The sequence below is a fragment of the Pipistrellus hanaki genome (genome assembly GCF_964339955.1).
Source record: "Pipistrellus hanaki genome assembly, chromosome: 11".
In the NCBI taxonomy this organism is placed as follows: Eukaryota; Metazoa; Chordata; class Mammalia; order Chiroptera; family Vespertilionidae; genus Pipistrellus; species Pipistrellus hanaki.
The window spans coordinates 53,247,957-53,260,011 of NC_140513.1; the positions used below are offsets into that span (position 1 = coordinate 53,247,957).

At 40.9% G+C, this 12,055-nt stretch overlaps 1 protein-coding gene across 4 annotated transcripts in view; it reads left to right on the forward strand.

The window, feature by feature from the left end:
* Nucleotides 1-367: 367 nt before the first annotated feature.
* Nucleotides 368-12,055, forward strand: part of CNTLN (centlein) — a 220,199-nt gene continuing 208,511 nt past the window's right edge. For all 4 annotated transcript variants that reach the window (XM_084898075.1, XM_084898077.1, XM_084898076.1 and 1 more), the window contains exons 1-2: nt 368-787; nt 8,619-8,707. In XM_084898075.1, the coding sequence (XP_084754201.1) occupies nt 440-787; nt 8,619-8,707 (437 nt within the window). In that variant the 5' untranslated portion in view covers nt 368-439. The remainder of the gene's footprint in view (nt 788-8,618; nt 8,708-12,055) is intronic.

Consider the following 12,055-nt stretch of genomic DNA (forward strand, 5'->3'; position numbering starts at 1 on the left):
GAAGAAAACGCCCGCGTGCAACTCGCTCCCCATCCTCGCGGCGCCTGCACCAGCGCAGGGGAGCTTAGCCGTGTCACCAACACTCCGGGGCGGCCAGTGGGACGTGACAAACGAGCTGGCGGGGGCCTGGAGGGCCAGGAATCACAGTTAGGGTCACTAGGGGCAGGGGGGCTCCCAAGAAAGGCTTTAAGAGGGGGGATGCCAGCTGGACTGGCCTGCGGGGTAGGGCGTTAGAGGAGCGGCAAGCCCAGGCGCGCAGGGGGAGCCTCCGGCGGGGCTGGCCGCGGCGCGTGCGCAGTCGGGCCGCCGCGGGACGCCCCCCCCGGACCCCGCGCGCCCGGGCGGGAAAAGGCCGGCGCATGCGCTCCAGGCTCTCCAGGATGGGGGAAAGGGAGGTGGAGTCTCCCAGAAGGAACTTGACCCGTTAGCAGCCGAGGCCATGGCGGCGCGCCCGCCGCCGCCCTCTCCGCCGCCAGCGCGGCTTTCGGGGACCCGGTCCTCGCGTGCTGGGCGGGGAGCCGCGGTCCACGCAGTGAGCAGCGAGGCCGCGGGCCTCGGCGGCGCGGCGCGGGAGGGCGTCCTGGACCCAGGCTACATCCCCTGGCCGGGTGGAGAGGGGTCGGGGGCCCAGCGAGGGCCGGGGGGGTCCGCTCCGGCTCCCCTCCTCAGTGCGCCCGCGGGGGCCGAGCGGCTAGAGGGCCTCTCCGTAGAGGAGGTCGTGGCGACCCGGATGCAGCTGCTGGAGGAAGAGCTGAGCAGCCTAAAGGAGGAGCTGGCCCTGTGTCAGGTATCGAGGCCGGGGCCGGGGCCGGGGCCTGTGGGGAGGCGCGACCCTCTGCCTCCGCCTGGGGCTGCTCGGCCGCCGCGCGGGTTGGGGAGCCACCCAGCCCCGCCCCGCCCGCCCGCGGCGCTCCCTCCGGGCGACTCGGGGCTCCCGCCCCTCCCTGGACACCCCGCTGGACTGAGGTCTGGGTTCCAGGGATTTGGCTTTCTTCGCTCGGATACCGCACCCTCCCCGCACCCCCTCCCCAAGCCCAGGCTCCCCGCCTGACTGCAGAGGTTCTGGGCGCCGCAGGCGAGGCGTGCAGGGCACGCGTTGACATGTTGAACAGTAAAGTTTAAAAACACTTGTTCAAGTAAAAAAAATCCACCGAGGGAGGAGCCTGTTGTTAAGTTTAAGACCCACATCTTCCCTTGTAAGTCAACTTAAGTCCAACTTAAGTTGTAAACACAGACCAGTCATTTTCAGGGAGCCTTGGGGCAGGTGCTTGAACACACAAATAGGTGATACTTGGTACTTATTAACCCGCCTTAGGAATCCCAATAAGTTTCACTCTCAGGTATTTGCTAGGTCAGTTTCCATAACATTACTTCCCAGTGATTTGTAGAGTTGGCGTATACCAGAGATGGCTGGATCGCGTGCAGAGAGATTTGATTGCCCTTTCATTTTGCATCCTTGCCACACTTCTTGGCACACCATTAGACAGGGTTGGGTCATTAAAGGTTGGGGGTTCCTAGTAGGTCTTTGAATCACTGTCTTCGAGGTAGAACCAGTTAGGAGCTTCAACACACCAAGGTATCTTTATGAGTACCATCAGTTTAGTTGAATAGAAATTCATGAAATTAATTCTCTCAGTTTGTTCTATTGGATTATTTTGCCCCTTTTTGTGTAGGTCCTTGCTGATTGAGTCAAGGCTATAAAAACAGGAAACTCTTGTTGACATTGAATATGCCTTTGTTTAAACAAGTGGGTGGGTGTTAGGTGGCTGCCTCCTTTTTATTTTCCCATTTTCTGCTCTTCAGTGGATAAGTACCAGAGAGATAAAGAAAAGATACTAGAGAAGTAAAGCATGGTGTCATCTGCACACCTCACCCTTGGGTAGTTTAAATATATGAAACCATTGTTTCATTGTAACCGCTGGGGTCCTAAGGTACTATTTGCCCATGTCTTCTACACTTTTCTCCAGATCCCCTTCCTCATTCTCTATTTCCCATAGTTATGCCTTTAGTGGCTAAGGAGCTAAAATATTTTTATGATTGATTTGATTAAGAAAATCTGTTAGAAACAGCCCAGTGACTGACCGCTTCCTCTAAATCCATCCACTCTTAAATTCTTTAAAAAATTGGCTTTAAACAGGATGTTGGCCTTTGTGATCTTGGACATAGAAGGGACTTGGAAGATGAATGAAGTATTCTATGCAGATGTAAGAATAGAGATGGTCATAATTAGCTTAGAGCAATGGTACCTGAGATTCTTGAAATATTGACTCTTGGATGATCATAGGCATTCCAGTAATGTGAGACAAGATGGATAGTTTCCCCAATGTCATAAAACTATCATAAAGCATATTCCTGCTCTTGGAAAGTAATAATGAACTTCCACTTGTTTTGTAAACAGTTATTTAAGGAATTAAACATTCATGTGTGTATATATATATATAAATATATATATATATATATATATTTTTTTTTTTTTACTTGTTCTTCCACTTATTCAGCTAGAAATCACACTACCCAAGGATACATAGTATTACTCCTATATTTTTCAAATCTTTACAAAATCGCAATTTCCAAAAATAGGAAATTCATTTTACATCTCAATCTAGTACGTATACACATCATACATATACATATAATTTCAGAAAGAATATTTACTATGTTATTAACTGCTATTTTCTTTTAAAATTTCTTATTTAAGAAAATGCAGCTCAGATTTAAATTCATTTCACAACCTATTAATGGGTCAAATGTACAGTTTGGGAGAAAGAAATTTGATAATTAGTCTCTGGTCATAAGCAGTAGCTTCATTTAGGTTAGTTGTTTTTTCCCCCCACATTTAACTTACAGGAATTTAATTATATGTACTTGGAGAAATATGAAGTTTGAGTGATTCCATATCTCCCCTCTATGGGAATGACTCAGAAAAAGCATGTAACAGAAAACAATCTCAGTTCCAAGTGTTTCCTTGAATAGGAACATCTTATCCTATACGATGTGATTTTATATTTAATTAAAACTTTTTTCATATGGTCTCAGATTAGTAAGCAACATACTCATAGTGCTTAGTTTAAGAAAACATGGCCAATTACAAGATGAGAGAAAAGCTGTCTGTCTTGGGTTTATTAAGGATAGGACATGAGCTTCCAAATGTAGCTTTTTCCTGAGGAATGTTCAATGATGTTTCATATGGTAAATTTAAGTCCATGACATTGATGCTTTGTCCATTGTGTAGAACCTAACACCACCATATTTTAATTATTCAAAAATATGCTCTATTTGTGACAAAGGATGATGTGGGTACATGTATGTGCTCATTTATTACTCCTTTTGTGATATCAGATGAGAAAAAGTATGTGTAACATATATATGTATGTGTATGTATATCTCAAAGCTTAGTTCCTTTTTTAGTAGCAGTCAAAAAGGTGTAAACCAGTTTCAGGTATTATGTAGGGCATTGAAATGAAATATATATTCACTATTTCAACTTTAATGATGAAACCAACTTTCATGAAGCATGCAATATTGGAATTAAGAATATATAACCAGAGCATTCAGCCAGTTATTATCTTTTGTTATATATTCAGCTGTGCTGTCCAGTCACTCAAAAGCAAACAAAACAAAACAAAAAAACACATACTGTATTAAATCATTAGCATCCTTATCATTGATAGTAACTTTATTCTAAGAGGTGAATATTTTCATGTAGTTAATTTTCATAATTTATTGAGTGGCTACTTTGTATTATTCTTTGTAATTAAACTCCATCCAATTTTGTTTAAATATGGGAAATATATTTTATATGTTTGTTGAATTTGTTCCTCCAGTACAGGCCAATTGGTGGCCTATGATGTTGTTGTTGTTGTTTTTAAATGTGTGTGGGTGTTTCTGTATTGGGTGCGTATATGTTTTTTTTTTTTTTTTTTAATATATTTTATTGATTTTGTACAGAGAGGAAGGGAGAGAGATAGAGAGTAAGAAACATCGATGAGAGTGTCATCGATCAGCTGCCTCTTGTACACCCCCTACTGGGGATATGCCCGCAACCAAGGTACTTGCCCTTGGCCGGAATCGAACGCAGGACCCTTCAGTCCCCAAGCCGATGCTCTATCCATTGAGCCAAACCAGACTCGGCTATGTTTGTTTTTTTTTTTTTTTTAAATATATTTATTTTTTACAGAGAGGAAGGGCTAGGAATAGAGAGTTAAAAATATTGATGAGAGAGAAACATCTATCAGCTGCCTCCTGCACACCTCCTTCTGGCATATGCCCACATTCAAGGAACATGCCTTTGACCGGAATTGAACCTGGGACCTTTCAGTCCACAAGCTGATGCTCTATCCAGTGAGCCAAATAAGTTAGGGCTGGGTGTGTATATGTTTACCAGAGTTATTTTTTCTTGTTGGATTGCTTCCTTTAGTATTGTGCAGTGGCTTTCCTTATCTCTTATTAATATCCTCCACTTTGAGATCTAATTTGTCAGATGTAATTATTGCTACCCCAGCTTTTTTTTTATTTCCATTCACCTGAAATACCTTTTTCCATCCCTTTCCCATCAGTCTGTATGAGTCCTTTTTTCTGAGGTGGGTTTCCTGTAGTCAGCAGATACATGGTTCATATTTTCTTATCCCCTCAGTTACCCTATGTCTTTTGATTGGGGCATTTAATCCATTTACATTTAAAGTTATTGATAGGTACTTGTTTGTCACCATTTTTATTTTTTATGCCTATGTTCCTTCTTCACTTCCTATTTCTTCTTTTTATAGCAGACTCTTTAGCATTTCTTGCTTGTTTGGTGGTGATAAACTCCCTTAGTCCTTTTTTGTCTGTGAAGCTCCTGATTTCACTCTCAATTTTTATTGATAGCCTTGCTGGGTATAGTATTCTTAGATTCAGATGCTTCTTTTGCATGACTTTGTATATTTCATTCCATTCCCTTCTGGCCTGATGTGTTTCTTTTGAGAAAATAGTCGCTAATCTGATGGGGAATGCTTTGTGGGTAACTTGTTAAAAGGCTAGGCGGGGACCATTGTGGAGAACTGGGCAAGAGATGGACTTGACTTGGACAAGGGTGATAGTTATGGAAGAGTTGAAAAGTGCTTAGAATTGGGTATATTTTATAGCTAAAACCAGTAGGATTTACTGATGGTTTTAATATGAAATGTGGGAAAAAGAGAGCAACTCAGATTGAATCCTAGGCCTTTGGACAAATGAGTAGATGGTGTCAGTTTCTGAGACACAGAGGTGTAGGTTTTGGGAAGGGTAGGAAATCAAACATTTTATTTTGGGTAAGTTAAATTTGAGATACCTATTAGACATTCAAGAAGAATTGTTAAGCAGTTGGAGATTCAAGATATGGGTGGAAGTCATCAGTGTAAAGTTGATATGTAAAAAACCATGGGATTAAATGAGTTCACTTAGAGCAGTGGTTCTCAAAATTGTGTGCACACAATTACCTCAGGAGCTTTAAAAAAATACTTGAACCTTACCTGAAACAAATCAGAATCTCTAGAGCAGGGGTCTTCAAACTACGGCCCGCGGGCCACATGCGGCCCGCAGAGGAGTCTGATCCGGCCCGCCAGGTTTTTTGGGCAGTGAGCGCAGCCGAGGTGGTACAGTAGGAATTAGTAGTTCATATAGTCCGGCCCTCCAGCTCTCTGAGGGACCGTGATCTGGCCCCCACTTTAAAAAGTTTGAGGACCCCTGCTCTAGAGCATAACTATTTAAAGAAAATACAAACTCCTCAAAAGTGATTCCTGCCGAGAATCCAAGATGGCTGCACAGGTAAACACCTAGCCGCAGCCGCACACAACAATTTCAATAAAATACAACTAAAATATAAAATGGACATTACCCAGAACTACAGGAAAGTCAACTGACTGGAAATTCTACAACGAGAAGCAAGGAGAAAACCAGAAGGAAGAGTGGAGGAGCTGTAAAAGCCACGCAGAGTGGACAGAGCCTGAGAGGAAGGGCGGGGCGGCTGAGTGCCTGGCTGGCATTCCCTAGGGGAAGGAGATAAAAGCTCCAACTGTGCTGGGCCCCAGTTCCTACTGCTCTGAACCCCAGTTCTAGGCCAGACCCAGGGGACCCAGGCTCATTCATAGGGAGCTGGGCTGTAAGGCGGAACCCCGGGGGAGCGGAGAAAGGAGGTCCCAGAGGCACGCACATTGCGTGCAGAGAAGGGACGGTTTGCTGTGCCGCGGGATTGCCCTGGCGGGAAGGAGACAAAAACTCTGGACTGCTCTGAACGCCACCTCCAACTCCACTTCCAACTGAACTGAACCCCAGTTCCGGGCTCATTGGGGGAGAGCCTAGACTGTTTGGTAGCAGGCGAAAATCGAGGGCACCTTTCTCTCAGAGGTGCTTGCCGTGAGTACTAAAGGACCCTGAGACACAGGAGCCGCATAGGGCGGGGCTGATGGAAGCCAAGGCCATAGGTTCCACCCTGAAACCCTGCCCCATGAGGGAAGCTGCGAAAATGCCGAGACATCAAAATAGATCACAAACGAAAGAAACGGAGGACAAAAAGTGACTGGATATAGAGTTCAAATCTATGCTTATAAGATTTTTCAAGAATTTCCTAGAAGAGGTCGATAAGACCTATGAGGATATGAAAAGGGATCAACTAGAATTAATAAAGAATCAACAAGAAATGATAAGGGATCAACAAGAAATAAAGAATACATTGTCTGAAATAAAAAATATTATATAGAGTCCTAAAGACAGAATGGAAGATCGCAAGAATCAGTCAAAGATTTGGAACATAAAGAGTCCGAAGACACTCCTCCGCAGAAGCAAGAAGGCAAGAGAATCCAGAAAAATTGAAGATAATGTAAGAAACCTCTGGGACATCTTCAAGGGAACCAACATCAGAATTATGGGGATCCCAGAAGATGAGAGAGAGCAAGATATCGAAAACATACTGAAAGAAATAGTGACAGAAAACTTCCCCCACCTGGTGAAAGAATTAGACTTACAAGTCCAGGAAGCGCACAGAACTCTTAAACAAAAGGAATCCAAAGAGGACCATACCAAGACACATCATAATTAAAATTCCAAGAGCAAAAGACAGAAAATATTAAAAGCAGCAAGAGCAAAGCAGGTAGTTACCTATAAAGGAGTACCTATATGATTGTCAGCTGATTTCTCAACAGAAACCATGCAGGCCAGACGGGAATGGCAAGAAATATTCAAGGTGATGAGTAGTAAGAACCTACAGCCAAAGATAATCTATCCAGCAAAGCTATCACTCAGAATCGAAGGCCAGATAAAGAGCTTCACTAATAAAAAAAGCTAAAGGAGTTCATCACCACCATACCAGAATTATATGAATTGCTGAAGGGGGTTCTTTCAGAAGAGAAAGTAAATAAAGATAAAAATTATGAACAACAAATACGTAACTATCAACAAGTGAATCTAAAAACCAAGGAAATAAAAAAAAAATCTGATGAAGAATATTAACTGTTGAGTATAATAGAATCAGAGGTATGGAAGGGGAGTGAACTGATGATTCTTGGGGAAAGGGGGGGAGAGGGATGTGGGAAGAGACTGAACATAAACTGCACCTATGGATGAGGACAATGGGGGGTGGGGAAAGGGCAGAGGGTGGAGTGGGAACCTGGTGGAGGAGAGCAATGGTGGGGGTGGGGGGTGGGGGAAGGAACATTTGTAATAATATGAACAATAAAAACTTATTTAAAAAAAAAAAGTGATTTCTGCCGAATGTGTCAAACACAAGGCCCGCGGGCCAAATCCAGCCCGCCAGGCCTTGCAATGTGGCCCGCACCGCGCTGTCATCACTGCACTCCGCTGTCAGTTTATGACATTGTCAGTTTATGACTGTTCAGTAAACCATTCGGCCCGCAATTTAGGCTGGATTTTAGATTTTGGCCCCTTCTCTGATTGAGTTCCACACCCCTAGGATAGAGCGTCGGCCTGTGGACTGAAAGGTCCCATGTTCCATTCCAGTCAAGGGCATGTACCTTGGTTGCAGGCACATCCTCGGTAGGGGGTGTGCAGGAGGCAGCTGGTTGATGTTTCTCTCTCATGAATGTTTCTAGCTGTCTATCCCTCTCCCTTCCTCTCTGTAAAAAAAATCAATAAAATATAGTAAATAAAAAAGTGATTCCTAACAGTCAATAGTTGATAATAACTGATCAAGGCCTTATGGACTGTTTATTGTCCATTTGGATTTAGGTATATAAATGATCTTTAAAAGTGATTTTAGAATAACAGTGTCAAGGGGAATATTACTGGAGGAGGTTCGAGTAAATGGGAAGTAAAGAAATGGAGACAGAAGGCTCAAGGAATTTTGCTGAGAAGAGAGCAATAGCTAGAGGGCCATTTCCTTTTAGAGCAAATTTACCTTGTTTCCAGCATTTCAATGTTTATGCTCTAAAATGTGAAGGGTAGAAATAATGAAAGTGTATATGGATTATCAGTGCAAGATCTTTTTAAAATAAAGCTTCCCACTATATTAAGGATCTATTTTATAGTTATAGTACTAGTAATCAAGTAACTAGGTGTTTTCATTTTTAACTTTATGTAGTGTATTGTCTTCTCCATTACAGCCACAAAGCAATACATTTAAAATGTCTTTTTTTTTTTTTTTTTTTAAGGCTGATAAAGAATTTGTATGGACTTTGTGGAAACGTCTCCAGGTGACAAACCCAGATATCACACACACAGTCAGTTTGATTGTGGAAAGGTAAGTGCCCGGGTTATTTTTTCATGAGTATTTTGCTTGTCGAATTTGTTTTTCATTATGAAAATTAAGACTTGGTGTTAATCCCCTAAAGTGGCAATTTTCAATCTTTTTTACCTCATGGCACACATCAACTAATTACTAAACTTCTGCGGCATACCAAAATATACATCTTTTGCCCATCTGTCAAAAAATATGTATAAGTTTGATTCATTCACACCAGAGGGCTATCACTGTGTTGACTGTTGTCATTTTTTATTTAAAAACTTAAAGGAAAAGAGGTCAGTGCCTCTGACTAGTCAGGTATCGCATGTTTTCAAAATTCTTATAGCACACCAGTTGAAAATTGCTAACTGAAGGAGATGTATTTGATTTCCAAATGATAAAAGTATTGGATTTATTTCAAGGGTGCCAGTTCACCAGGTAGTACATATAAGTAAGCCTTATCTTTTGCTCATATTCTGACATATTTGGGAAGCTTGCAAGAAAGAGGTAAACTGTAACATGGAGAGAGAGAGAAAGAGGGATGGAGGGAGGGGGGGAGGGAGGGAGGGAGAAAGAGAGAGAGAGATAGGGGGGAGATTGATTAGTTGTTATAGCTCAACATTAAAAATTGTAGAAGTTTCTGTTGTTTGGTTTCTTACTCTTAGATTGCTCTTGTTGGCATCTTCCTAGACATGCTCCATTTTCCCCTAAGATAATTGCAGTATTTACTTTAAAGCCTGAGATGACCTTGCCAGAGTATAGTAAATATTCTGTAGTAGGTTGAGGGATTTCACTTAATATTGTATTATCCAGTGTGAAATGCCATTATTCAACTGTAGATTATTAGGCCTTTACTTGGTCATTAGAAACAGTGGAGTGATGTTAGGTACTCCTTATCAAACATTTGATAAATAGTACTCCCATGATACTTAGAAGAGCAATAAAAAACTTGCTTTCCTATTAAATGAATTCCATTTCATTTCCTAAATGAGAAGCTAAGCATATAGATGCATTTTTCTTTTTCTTTATTGGAGTCATGATTATGTAACCTGAATATTATTTTTGATACTCTGAACTGCATTTACATTTGGAGTCTCTTGCCCTGGGATAATTCAGTTATTGCTGGCATTCAGCTTTTTAAAATCTGTGATAATATATATATATATATATATATATATATATATATATATATATATGTTTAATTTCACTGTCCTTGATTATTGTGAAGTCTTAAAATAGTGTAATTAGTTTCTCCTCATGTTGCTTGTATGTCTAATTCATCAATCAGATTTCCCTTATGATAATCAGAATAAAGTCTTTTGTTAACATACCCTTGTAACTTCCTCAGTCATCCTTGGGATAAAATGTGATCACTCTGCCCACTCTGTTTTTTAGCAGAATAAACCGTTGAGAAGATATGTTCTTGGGACTTCAGTTGTCATTTTTGTTTTTCTTTCTTTATTCTCCTCTTCTTTTATTTTTATATATATTTTAAACTTGCTAATATGTTATATTTTTTAACTTTTCAAAGCTATTCTTTAATTTTTCACTTTACTCTTGGTTGTGACAGAAGCAAATATTAAAATATTTTTAGGTCATTGTTCTCATCATTTAATATTTCTATTTTTCGCCTATTTATATAAAAGTACAGCGATTCTTACAGCAGAACGACCAGTACAACCAGTCACTATGACGCACATTGACCACCCTGATCACCTGAACAGGGCCTACCAGCCAACCTCCTGGTCCTCCCCCACAGCTGGCAGGCGCTGATTGCCTAATGGGGAACGGGGAACTGGGGTGGGTGTTGGTGGATGCTGGTGGTGTCAGGCCAACGTGGGTGTGGGTGGGGGGGCTGGGCCAGCTGCCGGCAGCCAGGATAAGGAAGGTTTTTGAAAAATGTCTTTCCGGGGTGGCTTTTCTTTAAAAGGAAGTATAATATTCTTAGGTGTTATAATGTATTCCATTATTTTGATAAACCATATTTATATTTAACTGGTGTCTTCCTATTGTACATTAAGGTTATTTTATTTTTAAGAAGTTTTATAGAGATACTGTGAACAATGGCCTTGTGGACAAAGCTTTGCCTCATCCTTGGTTTCAATCAGTGGTGCTACTGACATAGTGGAAGAAGGCTGGGATTGCCAAACATCCTATATGAATAGGATAATCCCGCTCAATTAAAGAATTATACTACTCCAAATGCCATTAGTACCATTTTGGAAAAATGCTGGCCTTATTTATTATTCTTTATTTTTTAGTATTTTGGTACTTTATTATATGTCCTTAGGTTTTTGGTGAGATGTCTTTATATTTGCATTTGTAGGAAATGTTTTACTTTTTTATTGTGGAAAATTTTAATTAGTTGCAAAGGCAGAGATAATACATTAATTTACTCCCATGTTTATCATCATCCAGCTTGAACAGTTATCAACACATGAGAAATATTGTTTCATCTATAAACTTCTATTCCCTTCTGCTACTCTGCTCCCTCTATAACCAATGAATTATTTTGAAGCAAATTCCAGACATGTTATTTTATCCAGTAAAATTAATGTTTACAGTCAATTATTATTATTCACAGCAGTTGTTTTCTATAAAGTAATTGCAAACACTGAATTAGCACACACTGAACTATTGTTCCTATGGTAAATTAACTGTTAGGTTCCTGTGAGCCTGTGGGCACTAAATATTTGTGAACTGATCAAGATTTAACTGTATTTATAAGAGAAATTACTTTGTAGTTCTTTTCTTTGTGATGTCTTTGTCTGTTTTTCTTTTTTTCTTTTCGATCAGAGTTTATATTAGCTTTATAAAATGGATTAGGATGTATTCCCTTTATTCTATATTTTGGAAGAGGGAAAATGTCTGAAGTATTGGTATTAATTCTTCTTTAAGTGTTCAGTAGATTTCGGTGATGATCCTAACCAGTCCTGGGCTTCCTTTGTGGATAATTATTTTCTTATTACTAATTGAAATCACTTGTGGATTCAGGTTTTCTATTTTTTTATGAGTCAGTTAGGTTTTTCTAGGAATTCGTCCATTTATTCTAGGTTACCTAACTTGCTAATATACATTTTTTATATATTTCTTTGTAGTCCCTTTGGCTTCTATTAAGTTGTTAGTAATATACACTTTAACATTTCTTTTTCTTAAATATATTTTTATTGATTTCAGAGATGAAGGGAGAGAAAGAGAGGTAGAAACATCAATGATGACAGAGAATCATTGATTGGCTGCCTCCTGCACATCCCACACTGGAGATCAAGCCCTCAACCCGGGCAAGTGCCCTGACTAGGAATTGAACCATGCTCTCCTGGTTCATAGGTCAAGGCTCAACCACTAAGCCATGCAAGACAGCCTAAA